We start from the raw sequence: 24,292 nt of genomic DNA on the forward strand, positions 1-24,292 counted from the left end.
TAGTACTTAGGAAAAAGTTTCAGATTCCTTTAAACTTTGTAACTTTCTGAGTGAGTGCGGGATTGCTATTATTTTCTTGACCTTTCATCCCCCCCCCCCACCCCTACCTGCACCCTCCAAACAAAAAAAGATACAAAGTGCTGGAGTAACTCAGCGGGTCGGGCAGCATCTCTGGAATTTTTTTTGAAAAATGGACGGGCAACGTTTTGGGTGGGGAATCTTCAGGGTCTGTCCCACTTCCGCGACCTTGGCTCGCAAATTACGCGACCTCGTGGTCGCTTGAGGCGTACGTGCACCGTATGGCCGCGCGGGGCCAGTCCCACTTAGAAGCGCGGAGTTGTGCGGGGCTGGTCCCGACATAGCTCCGAAAATCTGGCAGTGGCCGAAATCTTCGCGCGCCAACGGCCTGTCGGCACGCGGGCGCATTGCGGTCGTACGCAGCGTCTTGACGGCGTACGCCTAGCGCGTGCCATCGCGCGATGACGTCACCGCCTGGCGTGGCGTTGCATTATGACGTCACCGTGCGACGCCCAAATTCAGTCGGCCCGCCTCCTGCCCAGCTGATTGATATGACGCAAATGACGTCACGCGCGAACTTAGCACAAACTCCGCCTCCGTTTGGTCACGCCAAACGCATGCAAGTGGGACAGGCCCTTTCTTCTGCACTGAACGTGTGGGAAGGAACTGCAGATGCTGGTTTACACCGAAGATAGACACAAAATGCCGGAGTAACTCAGCGGGACAGGCAGCATCTCTGGGGAGAAGGAATGGGTGACGTTTCGGGTGGAGACATAGAAACATAGAAATTGGGTGCAGGAGTAGGCCATTCGGCCCTTCGAGCCTGCACCGCCATTCAATATGATCATGGCTGATCATCCAACTCAGTATCCCGTACCTGCTTTCTCTCCATACCCCCTGATTCCCTTAGCCCCAAGGGCCACATCTAACTCCCTCGTAAATATAGCCAATGAACTGGTCTCGACTACCCTCTGCGGCAGAGAGTTCCAGAGATTCACCACTCTCTTTGTGAGAAAAGTTCTTCTCATGTCGGTTTTAAAGGATTTCCCCTTTATCCTTAAGCTGTGACCCCTTGTCCTGGACTTCCCCAACATCGGGAGCAATCTTCCTGCATCTAGCCTGTCCAACCCCTTAAGAATTTTGTAAGTTTCTATAAGATCCCCTATCAATCTCCTAAATTCTAGAGAGTATAAACCAAGTCTATCCAGTCTTTCTTCATAAGACAGTCCTGACATCCCAGGAATCAGTCTGGTGAACCTTCTCTGCACTCCTTCTATGGCAATAATGTCCTTCCTCAGATTTGGAGACCAAAACTGTACGCAATACTCCAGGTGTGGTCTCACCAAGACCCTGTACAACTGCAGTAGAACCTCCCTGCTCCTTTACTCAAATCCTTTTGCAATGAAAGCTAACATACCATTCGAGACCCTTCTTCAGTCTGAGTCAAGGGGAGAGAGATATGGAAGGGTAAGACGTGAAAATGTGAAGATGGTGATCAGGAAATGTAGAATGTTTAAGAAAGAACTGCAGAGGCTGGAAAAATCGAAGGTACACAAAAATGCTGGAGAAACTCAGCGGGTGCAGCAGCATCTATGCAGCGAAGGAAATAGGCAACGTTTCGGGTCGAGACCCTTTTTCCGACTGATATGGGGGGGGGGGGGGGGGAGAAGAAAGGAAGAGGCAGAGACAGTGGGCTGTGGGAGAGCTGGGGAGGGGAGGATGGGAGAAAGCAGGGACTACCTGAAATTGGAGAAGTCAATGTTCATACCGCTGGGGTGTAAATTATCCAAACAAAATATGAGGTGCTGCTCCTCCAATAGCTCATTGTTAGCTTTCCCTCCCTCTCTCCATTCCTCCCCCATTCGAGTTCTCCAACAAGTACTGACATTGATGACTGCTTTGGGGCCACCTCCTGCACCTACACACAACTGACTGACTTCATCCACTTCACCACCAACTTCCATCCGGCACTCCAATACACCTGGACCATTTCCAACATTTCCCTACCATTCCTTGACCTCACCATCTCCATCGCAGGGGACAGACATCTGACCGACACACACTACAAACCAACTGACTCGCATGGCTATCTGGACAACACGTCTTCCCACCCTGCCCCCTGTAAAGACTCCATCCCCTACTCCCAATTCCTCCGCCTACGCCGCATCTGCTCCCAGGATGAGACGTTCCACACCAGGGCATCGGAAATGTCCTCGTTCTTCAGGGAACGGGGATTCCCCTCCGCCACCATAGATGAGGCTCGCACCAGGGTCTGATCCATACCCCGCAACACTGCTCTCTCTCCCCATTCCCGCACTCGCAACAAGAGCAGAGCCCCCCTGGTCCTCACCTTTCACCCCACCAGCCGGCAAATACAACACATAATCCTCCGCCATTTCTGCCACCTCCAACGTGACCCCACCACTCGCCACATCTTCCCATCTCCCCCTATGTCTGCCTTCCGCTGTCTCCTCCCATCCCCCCGCCCTCGGGCTCCTCCTCCTCCCTTTTTCCTTCCTTCTCCCCCCCCACCCCCCATCAGTCTGAAGAAGGGTTTCGGCCCGAAACGTCGCCTATTTCCTTTGCTCCATAGATGCTGCTGCACCCACTGAGTTTCTCCAGCAATTTTGTGTACCTTCGATCTTCCAGCATCTGCAGTTCCTTCTTGAACACTAGCTCTATTGTTCTCCTGATTAAATATGCGGCGTTGTCACCTTCCCCTCATCCAACAATGAACTATTCTACATTTCCTTTTCAGCATCTGACAATAGATAATAGACAATAGGTGCAGGAGTAGGCCATTCGGCCCTTCGAGCCAGCACCGCCATTCAATGTGATCATGGCTGATCATCCACAATCAGTACCCCGTTCCTGCCTTCTCCCCACATCCCCTGACTCCGCTATCTTTAAGAGCCCTATCTAGCTCTCTCTTGAAAGTATCCAGAGAACTGGCCTCCACCGCCCTCTGAGGCAGAGAATTCCACAGACTCACAACACTCTGTGAGAAAAAATGTTTCCTCTTCTCCGTTCTAAATGGCTTACCCCTTATTCTTAAACTGTGGCCCCTGGTTCTGGACTCCCCCAACATCGGGAACATGTTTCCTGCTGCTAGCAGAAACATCACCTATATAACCAGATAACCATATACCAATTACAGCACGGAAACAGGCCATCTCGGCCCTTCTAGTCCGTGCCGAACACTTACTCTCACCTAGTCCCATCTACCTGCACTCAGACCATAACCCTCCATTCCTTTCCCGTCCATATACCCATCCAATTTATTTTTAAATGATAAAATCGACCCTACCTCCACCACTTCCACTGGAAGCTCATTCCACACAGCTACCACTCTCTGAGTAAAGAAGTTCCCCCTCATGTTACCCCTAAACTTTTGTCCCTTAATTCTCAAATCATGTCCTCTTGTTTGAATCTTCTCTACTCAATAGAAAAAGCTTATCCACGTCAACTCTGTCTATCCCTCTCATAATTTGAAAGACCTCTATCAAGTCCCCCTTAACCTTCTGCGCTACAAAGAATAAAGACCTATCTTGTTCAACCTTTCTCTGTAACTTAGTTGCTGAAACCCAGGCAACATTCTAGTAAATCTCCTCTGCACTATCTCTATTTTGTTGACATCTTTCCTATAATTTTGCGACCAAAATTGTACACCATACTCCAGAATTGGCCTCACCAATGCCTTGTACAATTTTAACATTACATCCCAACTTCTATACTCAATGCTCTGATTTATAAAGGCCAGCACACCAAAAGCTTTCTTTAAACATGGAAACATAGAAATTAGGTGCAGGAGTAGGCCATTCAGCCCTTTGAGCCTCACCGCCATTCAATATGATCATGGCTGATCATCCAACTCCGTATCCCGTACCTGCCTTCTCTCCATACCCCCTAATCCCCTTAGCCACAAGGGCCACATCTAATTCCCTCTTAAATATAGCCAATGAACTGGCCTCAACTACCCTCTGTGGCAGAGAGTTCCAGAGATTCACCACTCTCTGTGTGAAAAAAGTTCTTCTCATCTCGGTTTTAAAGGATTTCCCCCTTATCCTTAAGCTGTGACCCCTTGTCCTGGACTTCCCTAACATCGGGAACAATCTTCCTGCATCTAGCCTGTCCAACCCCTTAAGAATTTTGTAAGTTTCTATAAGATCCCCTCTCAATCTCCTAAATTCTAGAGAGTATAAACCAAGTCTATCCAGTCTTTCTTCATAAGACAGTCCTGACATCCCAGGAATCAGTCTGGTGAACCGTCTCTGCACTCCCTCTATGGCAATAATGTCCTTCCTCAGATTTGGAGACCAAAACTGTACGCAATACTCCAGGTGTGGTCTCACCAAGACCCTGTACAACTGCAGTAGAACCTCCCTGCTCCTATACTCAAATCCTTTTGCAATGAAAGCTAACATACCATTTGCTTTCTTTACTGCCTGCTGCACCTGCATGCCTACCTTCAATGACTGGTGTACCATGACACCCAGGTCTCGCTGCATCTCCCCCTTTCCCAATCGACCACCATTTAGATAATAGTCTGCTTTCCCGTTTTTGCCACCAAAATGGATAACCTCACATTTATCCACATTATACTGCATCTGCCAAACACTTGCCCACTCACCCAGCCTATCCAAGTCACCTTGCAGTCTCCTAGCATCCTCCTCACAGCTAACACTGCCTCCCAGCTTAGTGTCATCCGCAAACTTGGCGATATTGCCTTCAATTCCCTCATCCAGATCATTAATATATATTGTAAATAGCTGGGGTCCCAGCACTGAGCCTTGCGGTACCCCACTAGTCACTGCCTGCCATTGTGAAAAGGACCCGTTTACTCCTACTCTTTGCTTCCTGTTTGCCAGCCAGTTCTCTATCCACATCAATACTGAACCCCCAATGCCGTGTGCTTTAAGTTTGTATACTAATCTCTTATGTGGGACCTTGTCGAAAGCCTTCTGGAAGTCCAGATACACCACATCCACTGGTTCTCCCCTATCCACGCTACTAGTTACATCCTCGAAAAATTCTATAATCAAGATTCGTCAGACATGATTTACCTTTCGTAAATCCATGCTGACTTTGTCCAATGATTTCACCACTTTCCAAATGTGCTGCTATCCCATCTTTAATAACTGACTCTAGCAGTTTCCCCACTACCGATGTTAGACTAACTGGTCTGTAATTCCCCGTTTTTCTCTCTCCCTCTCTTCTTAAAAGTGGGGGTTACGTTTGCTACCCGCCAATCCTCAGGAACTACTCCAGAATCTAAAGAGTTTTGAAAGATTATTACTAATGCATCCACTATTTCTGGAGCTACTTCCTTAAGTACTCTGGGATGCAGCCTATCTGGCCCTGGGGATTTATCGCCTTTTAATCCATTCAATTTACCCAACACCACTTCCCGGCTAACGTGCTGGTGAATTAATCTCCTGGGCCTGATCAGATATATCCTGGCTTTTTAATAGGAATCTGAGGGGTAGCCTTTTCACACAAAGGGTGGTGGGTGTATGGAATGGGCTGCCAGATAAGGTAGTTAGTACTATCCCAACATTTAAGAAACAGTACTTGCGGCATCAGGTAAGTCGGGATGTTTTTTCCAGCCCGATTTAAAAAATGTCCACGAGTTAAAAAAACGGTCTGGATGGAAGAATTTGCTACTTTTTACTCGTAAGGAGGGCATCGAAATAGTCGCGGGAATTCGTAGACATACACGTGGGAGCTCGTAGGAGTTGGGGAACATAGTTGTGGGAAGGTCGTAGGAGTTCGTAGATTACCACCATCTTGATTTATTTTAATTTATTTTTGATTTTTGGATTTTTTCTCTTTAGGTCCTTTAAACTCGGCAGAGGTTTTGAATTAAGTCGTGAAAGTGGGACAAGCCCTTTACTCCAGCACTCTGTCTCCTTCTTAAGACTTTGGACCAGACTCTTCTGACAATCTGATAAAAAAACATTACAGCTCATAACTGATAAGGAGTAGAATTAGGCCATTCAGCCCATCAAGTTAATTCTGCCATTCATAGGTGGCACAGCGGTAGAGTTGCTGCCTTACAGCGAATGCAGCGCCGGTGACCCGGGCTCGATCCCGACTACGGGTGCTGTCTATACGGAGTTTGCACGTTCTCCCCGTGACCTGTGTGCGTTTTCTCCGAGATCTCCCTTTTCCTCCCACACTCCAAAGACGTACAGGTTTGTAGGTTAATTGGTTTGGTATAAATGTTTTAAAAAATTGTCCCTAGTGTGTGCAGGCTAGTGTTAATGTGCGGGGATCGCTGGTCCGCTGGGCCGAAGGGCCTGTTTCCACGTTGTATCTCTAAACTAAACTAAATCATGGCTAATCCATCTTTCCCTCTTAACCCCATTCTCCCCATAATCCCTGACTTTAGAGATACAGCGTGGAAACAGGCCGTTCGGCCCATCGAGTCCGTGCCGACCAGCGATCACCCCGTACACTCGCACTATCCTACACACTAGGGACAATTTACAATTTTACCGAAGCCAATTAATCTAAGCCTGTACGTTTTTGGAGTGTGGGTGGAATCCGGGGCCCCCGGGGAAAATCCACGCGGTGACGATGAGAACGTGTAAACTGCGTACAGGCGGAGGCCGTAGTCAGGATCGATACCGGGTCACTGGCGCTGCAAGGCGTCAACTCCACCGCTGCGAAACCGCGCCGCCGCCATTTTATGCTTTCTGAGGAAAGACATTCTTGCCATAGAAGGAGTACAGAGAAGGTTCACCAGACTGATTCCTGGGATGTCAGGACTTTCATATGAAGAAAGACTGGATAGACTCGGCTTGTACTCGCTAGAATTTAGAAGATTGAGGGGGGAATCTTATAGACACTTACAAAATTCTTAAGGGTTACACAGAAAAGCTGGAGAAACTCAGCGGGTGCAGCAGCATCTATGGAGCGAAGGAAATAGGCAACGTTTCGGGCCGAAACCCTTCTTCAGACTGATCAGGGGTGGGGGTGGGTGGGGACAAGAAAGGGAAAAGGAGGAGTAGCCGGAAGGCTGGAGGGTGGGAGGAGACAGCAGGGGAGCTGAGGAAGGGGAGGAGACAGCAAGGACTAACAGAATTGGGAGAAGTCGATGTTCATGCCCCCGGGGTGCAGACTCCCCAAACGGAATATGAGGTGCTGTTCCTCCAATTTCCGGTGCTGCTCGCTGTGGCCATGGAGGAGACCCAGGACAGAGAGGTCAGAGGCGGAGTGGGAGGGGGAGTTGAAGTGCTGAGCCACCGGGAGGTCAGCTAGGTTATTGCGGACCGAGCGGAGGTGTTCGGCGAAACGATCGCCCAACCTCCGCTTGGTCTCACCGATATAGATCTGCTGACATCTAGAGCAGCGGACGCAATAGATGAGGTTGGAAGAGATGCAGGTAAACCTCTGTCGCACCTGGAACGATTGCTTGGGTCCCTGAAAGGAGTTGAGGGGGGAGGTAAAGGGACAAGTGTTGCATCTGCTGCGGCCGCAAGGGAAAGTGCCCGGGGAGGGGGTGGACCGAGAGGGAAGGGAAGAATTGACAAGGGAGTTATGGAGGGAGCGGTCTTTGCGGAAGGCAGATAGGGGGAGGGGGGAGATGGGAAGATGTGGCCAGTAGTGGGGTCACGTTGGAGGTGGCGAAACTGACGGAGGATTATTTTTTGTATGTGATGGCTGGTGGGGTGAAAGGTGAGGACTAGGGGGACTCGGCCCTTGTTGCGAGTGCGGGGATGGGGTTTTGTATGTGATGGCTGGTGGGGTGAAAGGTGAGGACTAGGGGGACTCGGCCCTTGTTGCGAGTGCGGGGATGGGGTTTTGTATGTGATGGCTGGTGGGGTGAAAGGTGAGGTCGAGGGGGGCTCGGCGCTTGTTGCGAGTGGGGGGATGGGGTTTTGTATGTGATGGCTGGTGGGGTGAAAGGTGAGGACTAGGGGGACTCGGCCCTTGTTGCGAGTGCGGGGATGGGGAGAGAGAGCAGTGTTGCGCCACCTCCAACGTGACCCCACTACTGGCCACATCTTCCCATCTCCCCCCATATCTGCCTTCCGCAAAGACCGCTCCCTCCATAACTCCCTTGTCAATTCTTCCCTTCCCTCTCGGTCCACCCCCTCCCCGGGCACTTTCCCTTGCGGCCGCAGCAGATGCAACACTTGTCCCTTTACCTCCCCCCTCAACTCCTTTCAGGGACCCAAGCAATCGTTCCAGGTGCGACAGAGGTTTACCTGCATCTCTTCCAACCTCATCTATTGCGTCCGCTGCTCTAGATGTCAGCAGATCTATATCGGTGAGACCAAGCGGAGGTTGGGCGATCGTTTCGCCGAACACCTCCGCTCGGTCCGCAATAACCTAGCTGACCTCCCGGTGGCTCAGCACTTCAACTCCCCCTCCCACTCCGCCTCTGACCTCTCTGTCCTGGGTCTCCTCCATGGCCACAGCGAGCAGCACCGGAAATTGGAGGAACAGCACCTCATATTCCGTTTGGGGAGTCTGCACCCCGGGGGCATGAACATCGACTTCTCCCAATTCTGTTAGTCCTTGCTGTCTCCTCCCCTTCCTCAGCTCCCCTGCTGCCTCCTCCCACCCTCCAGCCTTCCGGCTACTCCTCCTTTTCCCTTTCTTGTCCCCACCCACCCCCACCCCTGATCAGTCTGAAGAAGGGTTTCGGCCCGAAACGTTGCCTATTTCCTTCGCTCCATAGATGCTGCTGCACCCGCTGAGTTTCTCCAGCTTTTCTGTGTAACCTTCGATTCTCCAGCATCTGCAGTTCCCTCTTTAACAAAATTCTTAAGGGGCTGGACAGGCTAGATGCAGGAAGAGTGATCCCGATGTTGGGGAAGTCCAGAACAAGGGGGTCACAGTTTAAGGATAAGGGGGAAGTCTTTTAGGACCGAGATGGACCGAAATTCCTCGGGGTACTGTCCTGGTCCCTCAATACCACCAAACTGATCAAAAAGGGGCAACAGCGCCTCTACTTTCTGAGGAGGCTTAAGAAAGCTCACCTGTCCCCCCAGATCCTGCCCAACCTCTACCGCTGTACCATAGACAGCATCCTGACCACCTGCTTCACGGTATGGCACAGCAGTTGCACCACAGCTGACAGGAAGTCCAGAACAAGGGGTCACAGTTTAAGGATAAGGGGGAAATCCTTAGGACCGAGATGAGAAAAACATTTTTCACACACAGAGTGGTGAATCTGTGGAATTCTCTGCCACAGAAGGTAGTCGAGGCCACAGTTCATTGGCTATATTTAAGAGGGAGTTAGATGTGGCCCTTGTGGCTAAAGAGATCAGGGGGTATGGAGAGAAGGCAGGTACGGGATACTGAGTTGGATGATCAGCCATGATCGTATTGAATGGCGGTGCAGGCTCGAAGGGCCGAATGGCCTACTCCTGCACCTGTTTTCTATGTTTCTATGCCAGCCGTAGGTAGTCGGGGCATCAGGTAAGTCGGGACCCGGTGGGCCGAAGGGCCTGTTTCCACGTACTGCGTACGGGTGGAGGCCGCAGTCAGGATCGATACCGGGTCACTGGCGCTGCAAGGCGTCAACTCCACCGCTGCAAAACCGTGCCGCCGCCATTTTATGCTTCCTATGGCGCATCTGTTGCCGCCCCGTGCAGTCAGGCGTCAACTCCACCGCCCTGCCGCCCCCAACCCACCGTTTATTTGTCTTGCAGCTCCAGCACACGAAGCGATACGGCAAGATCTTTAAATCGCACTTCGGACCGCAGTTTGTGGTGTCCATCGCCGATCAGGACATGGTGGCGCAGGTGCTGAGGGCGGAGGGCAAATCGCCGCAACGGGCCAACATGGAGTCGTGGCAGGAATACAGGCATCTGCGTGGACGGGCCCTGGGTCTTATATCTGCGTAAGTAGAGTCACAGTCACACAGTGTGGAAACAGGCCCAACTTACCAATACCAGCCAACATGTCCCAGCTACACCTAGTCCCACCTGCCTGCGTTTGATCCATATCCCTCCAAACCTGTCCTACCCATGTACCCGTCTACAATACAATACAATACCATTTATTTGTCATTTGAATCTCACATGAGGTTCAAACGAAATTTGGTTTCTGCAGCCGTACAAGAAAAGAACCAAGACACACACCCAACACAATCCACACAAACATCAGTCACAGTGAATCTCCTCCTCACTGTGATGGAAGGCAAAGTCGTGTCTCTCCCCTGCTCTCCCTTCTTCTCCCGATGTCAAAGTCAAAGCCCCCGGCGGGCGCTAGCAAGCCCGCGGCCATTTAAAGCCGTGCCGGTCGATGTAAGGCCCTGCCCCGGGTCTTGATGTTGGAGGTCTAACTGTTTCTTAAACGTTGGGATAGTCCCAGCCTCAATGACCTCCTCTGGCAGCTTGTTCCATACATCCACCACTGAAAACGTCACCCCTCAGATTCCTATTAAATCTTTTCCCCTTCGCCTTAAACCAATGTCCTCTGGTCCTCGATTCACCTACTCTGGGCAAGAGACTCTGTGCATCTACCCGATCTATTCCTCTCATCATTTTATACACCTCCGTAAAATCACCCCTCATCCTCCTCCACTCCAAGGAATAGAGACCCAGCCTACTCAACCTCTCCCTATAGCTCAGGCCCTCTAGACCTGGCAACATCCTTGTAAATCTTCTCTGTAACCTTGGCAATATTTTTCCTATAACATGGTGCCCAGAACTGAACACAATACTCTAAATGCGGCCTCACCAACTTCTTATACGACTGCAACATGACCTCTATACTCAATACTCTGAATAATGAAGGCCATGCACCGGCACGCCTAGATCCTTCTGCTCTACAACTGTCCCCAGAGCCACTGTCTGCTTCCTTCCATGGAGCCAATGTTCTATCCATTCATCTATCTCTCCTTGGATGCCATGCGATCCGACAGGTGTCAGAAGTGACTGATTTACACCAGTCACCAGTCATTGAAAGTAGGCATGCAGGTGCAGCAGGCAGTGAAAAAAGCGAATGGTATGTTAGCATTCATAGCAAAAGTATTTGAGTATAGGAGCAGGGAGGTTCTACTGCAGTTGTACAGGGCCTTGGTGAGACCACACCTGGAGTATTGGTCTCCTAGTCTGAGGAAGGACATAGAGGGAGTACAGAGAAGGTTCACCAGACTGATTACTGGGATGTCAGGACTTTCATATGCAGAAAGACTGGGATAGTACTCGCTAGAATTTAGAAGATTGAGGGGGGAATCTTATAGAAACTTACAAAATTCTTAAGGGGTTGGACAGGCTGGATGCAGGAAGATTGTTCCCGATGTTGGGGAAGTCCAGGACAAGTGGTCACAGTTTAAGGATAAAGGGGAAATCTTTTAGGACCGAGATGAGAAAAACATTTTTCACACAGAGAGTGGTGAATCTCTGGAATTCTCTGCCACAGAAGGTAGTTGAGGCCACAGTTCATTGGCTATATTTAAGAGGGAGTTAGATGTGGCCCTTGTGGCTAAAGGGATCAGGGGGTATGGAGAGAAAGCAGGAACAGGATACCGAGTTGGATGATCAGCCATGATCATATTGAATGGCGGTGCAGGCTCGAAGGGCCGAATGACCTACTCCTGCACCTATTTACTATGTTTCTATCTATCTCTCCTTGGATTCCATGCAATCTGACGGGTGTCAGACGTTATGGGGAGAAGGCAGGAGTGGAGATAGATCAGCCATGATTGAATGGCGGAGTAGACTTGATGGACCGAATGGCCTAATTCTACTGCTATCCCTTATGACCTCAACCTTGCAGAGCAGCCTACCATGTGGAACATTGTGGAAGTCTATATGCACTACAGTTCTGCCCTCATCGACCTTTTTTTTGGGTGACGTCTTCAAAAAACGCAATCAGATTTGTGAGGCGCGACCTCCCACGTACAAAACCGTGCGCTGACTACCCCTAATCAGCTGCTGCACGGACGCAGTGGTGGCTGGACCGTGACCGAGCCGCTAACTCGGGCGAGGAGCAGGTATTACCCTGGGATTCCCCTGGTCTCTCTGGCTCAGTGTCACAGCGCCACTGCGGCAAAAACAGGAAAGCAGACTATTATCTAAATGGTGGCCGACTAGGAAAAGGGGAGATGCAGCGAGACCTGGGTGTCATGCTACACCAGTCATTGAAAGTAGGCATGCAGGTGCAGCAGGCAGTGAAGAAAGCGAATGGTATGTTAGCTTTCATAGCAAAAGGATTTGAGTATAGGAGCAGGGAGGTTCTACTGCAGTTGTACAGGGTCTTGGTGAGACCACACCTGGAGTATTGCGTACAGTTTTGGTCTCCAAATCTGAGGAAGGACATTATTGCCATAGAGAGAGTGCAGAGAAGGTTCACCAGACTGATTCTTGGGATGTCAGGACTGTCTTATGAAGAAAGACTGGATAGACTTGGTTTATACTCTCTAGAATTTAGGAGATTGAGAGGGGATCTTATAGAAACTTACAAAATTCTTAAGGGGTTGGACAGGCTAGATGCAGGAAGATGTTGGGGAAGTCCAGGACAAGGGGTCACAGCTTAAGGATAAGGGGGATATCCTTTAAAACCGAGATGAGAAGAACTTTTTTCACACAGAGAGTGGTGAATCTCTGGAACTCTCTGCGACAGAGGGTAGTTGAGGCCACAGTTCATTGGCTATATTTAAGAGGGAGTTAGATGTGGCCCTTGTGACTAAGGGGATCAGAGGGTATGGAGAGAAGGCAGGTACGGGATACTGAGTTGGATGATCAGCCATGATCATATTGAATGGCGGTGCAGGCTCGGAGGGCCAAATGGCCTCTACTCCTGCACCTATTGTCTATGTTTCTATGCTCTTCATTTCAGGGAGGGCGAGGAGTGGCTGAAGATGAGGAACGTGCTGAAGCAGCGCATCATGAAGCCCAGGGACGTGGCAGTGCTCGCCGATGGAATGACGGAGGTCGCCGGCGACCTGATCAAAAGGATGCGGCACGTGAAAGATGGCAGCTCGCAGACCGTGGCCGACGTCAACAACTTGTTCTTCAAGTTCGCGATGGAAGGTGAGATGCACGCCTCTTCGGGGAAAAACAGCCCGGTGGCGCAGCGGTAGAGTTGCGGCCTCATGGCCCTGTCCCACGGTGCGAGTTCATTCCGAGGGCTCTCCTGAGTTTGCCCTGATTCGAAACATAGAAAATAGGTGCGGGAGGAGGCCATTCGGCCCTTCGAGCCTGCACCGCCATTCGATATGATCATGGCTGATCATCCAAATCAGTATCCCATCCCTGCCTTCTCTCCATACCCCCTGATGCCTTCAGCCACAAGTGCAGGAGGAGGCCATTCAGCCCTTCGAGCCAGCACCGCCATTCATTGAGATCATGGCTATCAATAACCCGTGCCTGCCTTCTCCCCATATTATCCCTTGACTCCACTATCCCTAGAGCTCTATCTAACTCTCTCTTAAATCCACCCAGTGACTTGGCCTCCACTGCCCTCTGTGGCAGGGAATTCCATAAATTCACAACTCTCTGGGTGAAAAAGTTTTTTCTCACCTCAGTCTTAAATGACCTCCCCTTTATTCTAAGACTGTGGCCGGACTCGGAGATTTACGGGTAACGGCCGCTCGTCGGTACTCGTGGATCTCGTGGACATTTTTAATCAACATGTTGAAAAATCTTCACGAGTCTTCCTTCCCGTGCTTTACCTGCCGTTAGCAAGTCTTCCCGAGTACCTGCCGTTAGCGTTACGAGCCGCTAAGAGACGTCCCCGAGCTCCGACGTACCCGCTACGTTCATTCTCCGTGCCTACCGCGAGTTTGAATTTTTTTTTTAAACTCTGGAGAACTCTTGATATGTACTCGTACCGTGAGACAGGGGCATTAGCAACTCTCATCAACCTCCCATCTGCCCAGTTGGTAAAAAATTGGGCTGCACGTGGCTCAGCGGCAGACACCCGGTTTACGATCCCGACAACGGGTGCTGTATGTATGAGGTTTGTAAGTTCTCCCTGTGACCGCGTGGGTTTTCTCCGGGTGCTCCCGTTTTCCTCCCACACTACAAAGGCGTACAGGTTTGTAGGTTAATTGTCCTACCCGCAGTAAATGGTGCGCGGGGATTGCTGGTCGGTGCGGACCCGTGTTGTATCTCTAAACTCAACTAAACTAAACACCCCTCATCCTCTTGTGCTCCAAGGAATGGAGTCCTCGCCTGCCCAGCCTCTCGGCCTAGCTCAGGCCTTTGTCCGCATCTTCAGAAGTCCCAACCCTACCTGTTGACATAGAAACATAGAAAATAGGTGGAGGAGTAGAGGCCATTCGGCCCTTCGAGCCTGCACCGCCATTCAATATGATCATGGCTGATCATCCAACTCAGTATCCTGTACCTGCCTTCTCTCTATAACACCTGATCCCTCCAGCCACAAGGGCCACATCTAACTCTCTCTTAAATATAGCCAATGAACTGTGGCCTCAACTACCTTCTGTGGCAGAGAGTTCCAGAGACTCACCACTCTCTGTGTGAAAAAAGTTCTTCTCATCTCGGTTTTAAAGGATTTCCCCCTTATCCTTAAGCTGTGACCCCTTGTTCTGGTCTTCCCCAACATCGGGAGCAATCTTCCTGCATCTAGCCTGTCCAACCCCTTAAGAATTTTGTAAGTTTCTATAAGATCCCCCTCTCAATCTTCAATCCTCAATTCTAGCGAGTACAAGCCGAGTCTATCCAGTCTTTCTTCATGTGAAAGTATCTGCCATCCCAGGAATCAGTCTGGTGAACCTTCTCTGTTCACTCCCTCTATGGCACGAATGTCTTTCCTCAGATTAGGGGACCAAAACTGTACGCAATACTCCAGGTGTGGTCTCACCCAGACCCTGTACAACTGCAGTAGAACCTCCCTGCTCCTGTACTCGAATCTTTTTGCTATGAATTGACAGTGGTCTCCTCTCCCCACGTGCAGGTGTGGCCACCATCCTCTTCGAAGCCCGCCTGGGCTGCCTGGAGAACGAGATCCGGCAGGAGACCAAGGAGTACATGGAAGCCCTGGAGCTGATGTTCAGCATGTTCAAGACCACCATGTATGCGGGGGCCATCCCCAAGTGGCTCCGGCCTTTCATTCCCAGACCATGGGACGAGTTCTGCCGATCCTGGGACGGACTCTTCCGATTCAGTAAGCAATGTCGCCTTGTACAGTCAGAGAGCCGTACAGCACCGGAACAGGCCCTTCGGCCCGACTCCTCCATGCCAACCAAAATGCCCCATCCAAGCTAGTCCAACATATCCTTTCTACACTAGATACATAGAAAATAGGTGCAGGAGTAGGCCATTCGGCCCTTCGAGCCTGCACCGCCATTCAATATGATCATGGCTGGTCATCCAACTCAGTATCCTGTACCTGCCTTCTCTCCATACCCTCTGATCCATTTAGCCACAAGGGCCACATCTAACTCCCTCTTAAATAGAAACATAGAAAATAGGTGCAGGAGTAGGCCATTCGGCCCTTCGAGCCTGCATCGCCATTCAATATGATCATGGCTGGTCATCCAACTCAGTATCCTGTACCTGCCTTCTCTCCATACCCCCTGATCCCTTTAGCCACAAGGGCCACATCTAACTCCCTCTTAAATATGGCCAATGAACTGTGGCCTCAACTACCTTCTGTGGCAGAGAATTCCACAGGTTCACCACTACCTGTGTGAAAAATGTTTTTCTCATCTCGGTCCTAAAAGATTTCCCCCTTATCCTTAAACTGTGTGACCCCTTGTTCTGGACTTCCCCAACATCGGGAGCAATCTTCCTGCATCTAGCCTGTCCAACCCCTTAAGAATTTTGTAAGTTTCTACAAGATTCCCCCTTCAATCTTCTAACTCCCTTAAGAGGGAGTTAGATGTGGCCCTTGTGGCTAAGGGGATCAGGGGGTATGGAGAGAAGGCAGGTACGGGATACTGAGTTGGATGATCAGCCATGATCATATTGAATGGCGGTGCAGGCTCGAAGGGCCGAATGGCCTACTCCTGCACCTAATTTCTATGTTTCTATGTTTCTATGTTTCTAAATTCTAGCGAGTACAAGCCGAGTCTATCCAGTCTTTCTTCATATGAAAGTCCTGCCATCCCAGGAATCAGTCTGGTGAACCTTCTCTGTACTCCCTCTACGACAGGTTCCACTAGTTCCATTTGCACACATTTGGCCCATGTCCCTTTATCCACACGATCGGCTTGAGAGAAAAGAGTGGTGGGGGCCAGGGCCGCCGTGCCAGGGTTGTGGTGGGTCTATACGATCGTGGCATTTAATGCCCCTGCCCCACTTAGGAAACCTGAACGGAAACCTCTGGAGACTTTGCGCCCCACCCAAGGTTTTCGTGCGGTTCCCGGAGGTTTTTGTCAGTCTCCCCTACCTGCTTCCACTACCTGCAACCTCCGGCAACCACCCGCAACCTCCGGGATAATTATCTTTCCATTGGCTTTGCTTATTTTCTTTCCTCCCACCCCCACCCCCCCCCTCCCTTCGACCAGGTGAGGTCCACGTGAACAGGAAGGTGGCTCAGATGAAGCAGCAGTCGGAGCGAGGAGAAGAGGTCCACGGTGGATTGTTGGCCCATCTGTTGGTCAGTCAGGAGATGACATTGGAGGAGATATATGCCAACATGACTGAGCTGCTACTGGCCGGGGTAGATACGGTAACTGATGAGGTTTGGCTGGGTCTGCGCTCGTTGGAGTTTAGAAGGATGAGGGGGAGGGGAACCTCATTGAAACATACAGAATAGTGGAAGTCTCTTTGCCACTATTGCCACTTTTCATTTCACTGCACATCTCGTATGTGTATGTGACAAATAAACTTGACTTGACTTGACTTGACTTGAAGTCCTGGGTGGAGTGACAATCGACAAACGGTGCAGGAGTAGAGGCCCTTCGCCCCATCGAGCCTGCACCGCCATTCAATGGTATCATGGCTGATCATCCAACTCAGTATCCCGTACCTGCTTTCTCTCCATACCCCCTGATCCCCTTAGCCACAAGGGCCACATCTAACTCCCTCTTAAATATAGCCAATGAACTGTGGCCTCAACTACCTTCTGTGGTAGAGAGTTCCACAGATTCACCACTCTCATTCCTAATCAGTACCCCATTCCTGCCTCCCTCCCCATATCCCCTGACTACACTATCTTTAAGAGCCCCATCTAGCTCTCTCTTGAAAGTATCCAGAGAACCGGCCTCCACCTGAGGCAGAGAATTCCACAACTCTCTGTGTGTGAAAAAGTGTTTCCTCGTCTCCGTTCTAAATGGCTTACCCCTTATTCTTAAACTGTGTGGCCCCTGGTTCTGGACTCCCCCAACATCGGTGTGCGTTTTCACACTTCTATACCTTTAGCCAGAGGGGAGAGGAGGGAGTGGCCGGGATGCGACTGGTCCTGCATTATGCAGCTGGCCTTGCCGAGGCAGAGTGAGGTACAAAATGGAGTCAGTGGAAGGCAGGCCGGTTTGTGTGATGGTCTGGGCTGCGTCCAAGACTTGCTGCGGTCTTGGATGGAGCCGGTGGTCCCCAAATCGCGCAGGCAGGGCCTGTTTCCACACTGTATCTCTAAACTGAAACTTAAATAGCTGACTGACGTACTGAGGTGCGCTTGGTTTCCGCAGACCTCGTTCACCTTGTCGTGGAGCACCTACCTGTTGGCCAGGTACCCCGAGGTCCAGAGGGCGGTGTACGAGGAGATCCTGCAGAACCTGGGGCGAGACGCCACGCCAACGGCCCAGGACCTGCACAAACTGCCCCTACTCCGCTGTGTCCTCAAGGAAACACTGAGGTAAACTCCGTCTGTAACTTCCTTTCCTTCTTCTTGGACAGAATAGACAATAGACAACGGGTGCAGGAGTAGGCCATTCGGCCCTTCGAGCCAGCACCGCCATTCAATGTGATCATGGCTGATCATCCCCAAATCAAACAAAATGGACGAACTTCCAAGATGGCGTCCAACCCAGGCGACTATTTGCGCACAACAATGCAACAAAAAACAGTAACTAAACATTATTAAACTCACTAAATATGCTTATTCTGGCAATAGAATAAAAGGAACTACAAGATAGTTCTTGCCCCGTACACCCTGTTTTAATTCCAAACTAGTCAGCGGCTGATATAAAGTTGGATAACTTAGAAACATAGAAAATAGGTGCAGGAGTAGGCCATTCGGCCCTTCGAGCCTGCACCGCCATTCAATATGATCAAAGCTGATCATCCAACTCAGTATCCTGTACCTGCCCCTACTCCGCTGTGTCCTCAAGGAAACACTGAGGTAAACTCCGTCTGTAACTTCCTTTCCTTCTTCTTGGACAGAATGGACAATAGTCAACGGGTGCAGGAGTATGCCATTCGGCCCTTCGAGCCAGCACCGCCATTCAACGTGATCATGGCTGATCATCCCCAAATCAAACAAAATGGACGAACTTCCAAGATGGCGTCCAACCCAGGCGACTATTTGCGCGCCAACCACAGAAGCAGATCCACGAACACGTATTACAATCGCTCCACACTCTCCCTTTTAATAGACAATAGACAATAGGTGTAGGAGTAGGCCATTCGGCCCTTCGAGCCAGCACCGCCATTCAACGTGATCATGGCTGATTATTTTTAAAGGCTGAGATAGATAAATTCCTGATTAGTACAGGTGTCAGAGGTTATGAGGAGAAGGCATGAGAATGGGTTTAGGAGGGGGGGATAGATCAGCCTGTAGGTAATCCATAGAATCTCTCGCTAGAATTTAGCAGATTGAGGGGGGGGATCTTATAGAAACTTACAAAATTCTTAAGGGGTTGGACAGGCTAGATGCAGGAAGATTGTTTCCGATGTTGGGAACAAGTCCAGAACAAGGGGTCACGTTTTGAGGATAAGGGGGAAGTCTTTTAGGACCAGGAAGAGAAAAACAAAATTCACACAGAGAGTGGTGAATCTGTGGAATTATCTGCCACAGAAGGTAGTTGAGGCCAGTTCATTGGCTATATTTAAGAGGGAGTTAGATGTGGCCCTTGTGGCTAAAGGGATCAGGGGGGTATGGAGAGAAGGCAGGTACAGGATACTGAGTTGGATGATCAGCCATGATCATATTGAATGGCAGTGCAGGCTCGAAGGGCCGAATGGCCTACTCCTGCACTTATTTTTCTATGTTTCTAAGCTATCCAACTTTATATCAGCCGCTGACTAGTTTGGAATTAAAACAGGGTGTACGGGGCAAGAACTATCTTGTAGTTCCTTTTATTCTATTGCCAGAATAAGCATATTTAGTGAGTTTAATAATGTTTAGTTACTGTTTTTTGTTGCATTGTTGTGCCAAGAACAGACTGGTTTATCATGTTTGATAAATGTATAGCATGTCCTGTAGAGGGCGCTCCTGGTTTTTTCTGTGAGTAGTGCTGTAAACATGGACAATAGGTGCAGGAGTAGGCCATTCGGCCCTTCGAGCCTGCACTGCCATTCAATATGATCATGGCTGATCATCCAACTCAGTATCCTGTACCTGCCTTCTCTCCATACCCCCCTGATCCCTTTAGCCACAAGGGCCACATCTAACTCCCTCTTAAATACAGCCAATGAACTGTGGCCTCAACTACCTTCTGTGGCAGAGAATTCCACAGATTCACCACTCTCTGTGTGAAAAAAGTTTTCCTCATCTCGGTCCTAAAAGACTTCCCCCTTATCCTTAAACTGTGACCCCTTTTTCCGGACTTCCCCAACATCGGGAAGAATCTTCCTGCATCTAGCCTGTCCAACCCCTTAAGCATTTTGTAAGTTTAATATAAGATCCCCCCTCAATCTTCTAAATTCTAGCGAGTACAAGCCGAGTCTATCCAGTCTTTCTTCATATGAAAGTCCTGCCATCCCAGGAATCAGTCTGGTGAACCTTCTCTGCACTCCCTCTATGACAATAATGTCCTTCCTCAGATTAGGAGACCAAAACTGTACGCAATACTCCAGGTGTGGTCTCACCAAGACCCTGTACAACTGCAGTAGAACCTCCCTGCTCCTATACTCAAACCATTTGGCTATGAATGGTGTCAGAGTAAAAATCATCGAGCTAGCTGTGGCGTCACATGTTTTCTTACCGTGTCGGACCGTGTTTTACCGTGTTTGATCATTTCTGACCGTGCGTGTGAGTTATGGACATGTTTGGAAATAAATCAGTGTTTGTTTAACTTAACCACGGAGTCAAGTGAATCAATGGAATCACGGTATATCGGTACGACTCGCGCAGGCCGTGATTAGCAGCTGGTACATTCTGCCATAACTCAGGGAAACCACTGGACTTTAAACAAGGAATTCCCTCTCTCTCTCTTCCTCACAGGATGTTCCCTGTTCTTCCCGGGAATGGGCGAATCACTCAAGAAGACATGGTTGTCGGAGGATATTTCATCCCAAGCGGGGTGAGAGACGATCGGTTATTTTTCCAACTCGTTTTTAATAACGTGGCTGTCATCAAATATTCATATCAAATCTTACAAACTTCTTAACCTTTGTCGGTGAGAAAAAAAGTGGGAATGTGTATAATGTGGAAATGTGGCTGTTTTGTATGTAACTGATAGAAACATAGAAACATAGAAATTAGGTGCAGGAGTAGGCCATTCGGCCCTTCGAGCCTGCACCGCCATTCAATATGATCATGGCTGATCATCCAACTCAGTATCCGGTACCTGCCTTCTCTCCATACCCCCTGATCCCCTTAGCCACAAGTGCCACATCTAACTCCCTCTTAAATATAGCCAATGAACTGGCCTCAACTACCCTCTGTGGCAGAGAGCTCCAGAGATTCAACACTCTCTGTGTGAAAAAAGTTCTTCTCATCTCAGTTTTAAAGGATTTCCCCCTTATCCTTAAGCTGTGACCCCTTGTCCTGGACTTGCCCAACATCGGGAGCAATCTTCCTGCATCTAGCCTGTCCAACCCCTTAAGAATTTTGTAAGTTTCTATAAGATAGTGATAGTGCAATGTGTGTATTTAAGGTCATTTAAGACTGAGGTGAGAAAAAAACTTTTTCACCCAGAGAGTTGTGAATTTGTGGAATTCCCTGCCGCAGAGGGCATTGGAGGCCAAGTCACTGGATGGATTTAAGAGAGAGTTAGGTAGAGCTCTAGGGGCTAGTGGAGTCGAGGGATATGGGGGGAAGGCAGGCACGGGTTATTGATAGGAGACGATCAACCATGATCACAATGAATGGCGGTGCTGGCTCGAAGGGCTGAATGGCCTCCTCCTGCACCTAGTTTCTATATACATTGTCATATGGCGTAGAAACAGGACATTTGGCCCAACGTGCCCACACCGACCAACATGTCCCATTTACACTAGTCCCACCTACCCGCGTTTGTCCCTCCAAACCTGTCCTATCCATGTACCTGTCCAATTGTTTTTCAATGTTGTTATGGTACCTGTCTCAACTACCTCCTCCGACAACTCGTTCCATACACTCACCACCTGTTGCGTTTAAATGTTACCCATCGGTTTCCTAATAAATCTTTCCCCCTTCACGTTAAACCTACATATGTTCTCTGCTTTCTTAATTCCCCAACTCTGGGTAAAAAAACTGTGCATTTATCTCTTATTCCTCACTTGATCTTACACACTTCTATAAGATCACCCCTCATGTTCCTGCGCCCCAATAAATGTACGCAGTTTGTACATAGTCCCTGATTTTCTCCGGGTGCTCCGGTTTCCTTCCACACCCCAAAGACGTACATGTTTGCAAGTTAATTGGCTTCTGTAAATTGTAAATTGTCCTTGGTGTGTGGGACGGTGGTAGTGTAGGGAGTGGAATGCTGGTCGGTACAGACTCGGTGGGCTGAAGGGCCTGTTTCCGTGCTGCATCGCTAAAGTCTAAATTGCTGGGAGAACGTGCAAACTCCACCCAGACAGCACCGAAGACTGGGTCACGAGGCTGCTCAACTGCATTCATGAGTAGTTTCTCGTTCCAGCATTCTAACATTTGGAATCAATGGTGGGCCTGATCTCAGACAATGATGAGAAGGCCTACCGGGAGGAGGTGGCTGATCTAGCACTCTGGTGCCAGGATAACAGCCTCCTCTTGAACATCAAAAAAACGAAGGAGCTGATCATGGACTTTAGGAGGGCACATCATCCGAGGACGTACACTCCATTGAGGATAAATGGGGATCCTGTGGATAGGGTGAACTGTTTTAAATATCTGGGAGTCCACATCTCTGAGGATATGACATGGGCATCATACGCCTCAGCACTCGTGAGTAAGGCAAGGCAGCGCCTTTACCACCTCAGGCAATTGAGGAAATTCAGAGTGTCTCCGAGGATCTTCCAGTGCTTCTACGCAGCGGCGGTGGAAAGCATCTTGTCCGGGAACATTACCATCTGGTTTGGGAATTGCTCTGCCAAGGACAAGAAGGCTCTGCAGAGAGTAGTGCGTTCGGCCGAACGCACTATGGGAACTTCACTCGCCCCCCTGCAGGAACTATACAACAGGAGGTGCAACTCAAGACCAAATAAAACCATGGGAGACCCCTTCCACCCCTACAACGGACTGTTCCAGCTGCTACGGTCAGGCAAACGCCTCCATTGCCATGCGGTGAGAACGGAGAGGTTGAGAAGGAGTTTCTTCCCAGAGACAATTCGGACTGTAAACGCCTATCTCACCAGGGACTAACTCTACTGAACGTTTTTCGTTCCATTATTTATTATGTAAAAGAATGTGTGTGTTATGATTGTGTTTATAATTTGTTTGGTTGTTTTGTTGTTTGTCTTTTGCACAAAAGTCCGCGAGCATTGCCACTTTCATTTCACTGCACATCTCGTATGTGTATGTGACAAATAAACTTGACTTGACTTGACTTGACTTGGTCAGATGTAGGGAGCGAGGGATGTGGGGATGAGATGAGATGAGAGCCCAGACTCGGTGGGCTGAAGGGCCTGTCTCCACCATGCATCTCTAAATTCTAGTGAACTGCACTCACGGTGGGGCAGCGGTAGAGCTGCTGCCTTACAACGAATGCAGCGCCCCGGAGACCCGGGTTCGATCCTGACTACGGGCGCTGTCTGTACAGGAGCTTGTACACGTTCTCCCCGTGACCTGCGTGGGTTTTCTCCGAGATCTTCGGTTTCCTCCCACGCTCCATACACGTCCAGGTTTGTAGGTTAATAGTGAATGCAAAATTTGTCCCGAGTGGGTGTGGGATCGTGTTAATGTGCGGGGATCGCTGGTCGGCGCGGACTCGCTGGGCCGAAGTGTCTGTTTCCGCGCTGTATCTCTAAACTAAAATAATGTCCTAGCCTGCTCAACCCCTCCTATCCAGGTACCTGTCCAAATGTTTCTTCAATGCTCTAATATTACTTGCCTTAACTACCTCCTCTGGCAACTCATTCACTACACCCACCACCCTTTGTGTAAAAAAAAAAATAGCCCTTCAGGTTCATATTAAATCTTTCCCCCCCTCACCTTAATCCTATGTCCCCTGGCTCTCAAATCCCCTGCTCTGGGTAAAAGGGGCATTTATCCGATCTATTCCTCTCAATACGATCACTGCTCATCCTCCTGCGCTCCAAGAACTGTACAGAGTTGTCCGTTCTCCCTGTGACCTTCTCCCGTTTTCTCCGGGTGCTCCGGTTTCTACCCCAACTCCAAAGGCGTACAGGTTTGTAGGTTCATTGGCTGCTGTAAGAGATAAACTGTTCCTATTGTGTAACATAGAAAATAGGTGCAGGAGTAGGCCATTCGGCCCTTCGAGCCTGCACCGCCATTCAATATGATCATAGCTGATCATCCAACTCAGTATCCCGTACCTGCCTTCTCTCCATACCCCCTGATCCCCTTAGCCACAGGGGCCGCATCTAACTCCCTCTTAAATATAGCCAATGAACTGTGGCCTCAACTACCTTCTGTGGCAGAGAGTTCCAGAGATTCACCACTCTCTGTGTGAAAAATGTTTTTCTCGTCTCGGTCCTAAAAGATTTCCCTTTATCCTTAAACTGTGACCCCTTGTCCTGGACTTTCCCCAACATCGGAAACAATCTTCTTGCATCTAGCCTGTCTAACCCCTTAAGAATTTTGAAAGTTTCTATGAGATCCCACCTCAATCTTCTAAATTCTAGCGAGTACAAGCCGAGTCTATCCAGTCTTTCTTCATATGAAGGTCCTGCCATCCCAAGAATCAGGCTGGTGAACCTTCTCTGTACTCCCTCTATGGCAAGAATGTCTTTCCTCAGATTTGGAGACCAAAACTGTACACAATACTCCAGGTGTGGTCTCACCAAGACCCTGTGCAACTGCAGTAGAACCTCCCTGCTCCTATACTCAAATCCTTTTGCTATGAATGCTAACATACCATTCGCTTTCTTTGCTGCCT

General features: G+C 49.6%; 1 protein-coding gene across 1 annotated transcript in view; it reads left to right on the forward strand.

Annotated features, from left to right (window-relative positions):
- The window catches only part of LOC129693907 (cytochrome P450 27C1), a 33,420-nt gene that overhangs the window by 2,836 nt on the left and 6,292 nt on the right, over positions 1-24,292 (forward strand). Inside the window, exons 2-7 of the mRNA XM_055630643.1 lie at positions 9,684-9,874; positions 12,820-13,013; positions 14,902-15,111; positions 16,457-16,620; positions 17,579-17,745; positions 20,275-20,353. Coding sequence (XP_055486618.1) covers positions 9,684-9,874; positions 12,820-13,013; positions 14,902-15,111; positions 16,457-16,620; positions 17,579-17,745; positions 20,275-20,353 — 1,005 coding nt within the window. The remainder of the gene's footprint in view (positions 1-9,683; positions 9,875-12,819; positions 13,014-14,901; positions 15,112-16,456; positions 16,621-17,578; positions 17,746-20,274; positions 20,354-24,292) is intronic.

This window comes from Leucoraja erinacea, unplaced genomic scaffold (genome assembly GCF_028641065.1).
Source record: "Leucoraja erinacea ecotype New England unplaced genomic scaffold, Leri_hhj_1 Leri_467S, whole genome shotgun sequence".
Lineage (NCBI taxonomy): Eukaryota > Metazoa > Chordata > Chondrichthyes > Rajiformes > Rajidae > Leucoraja > Leucoraja erinaceus.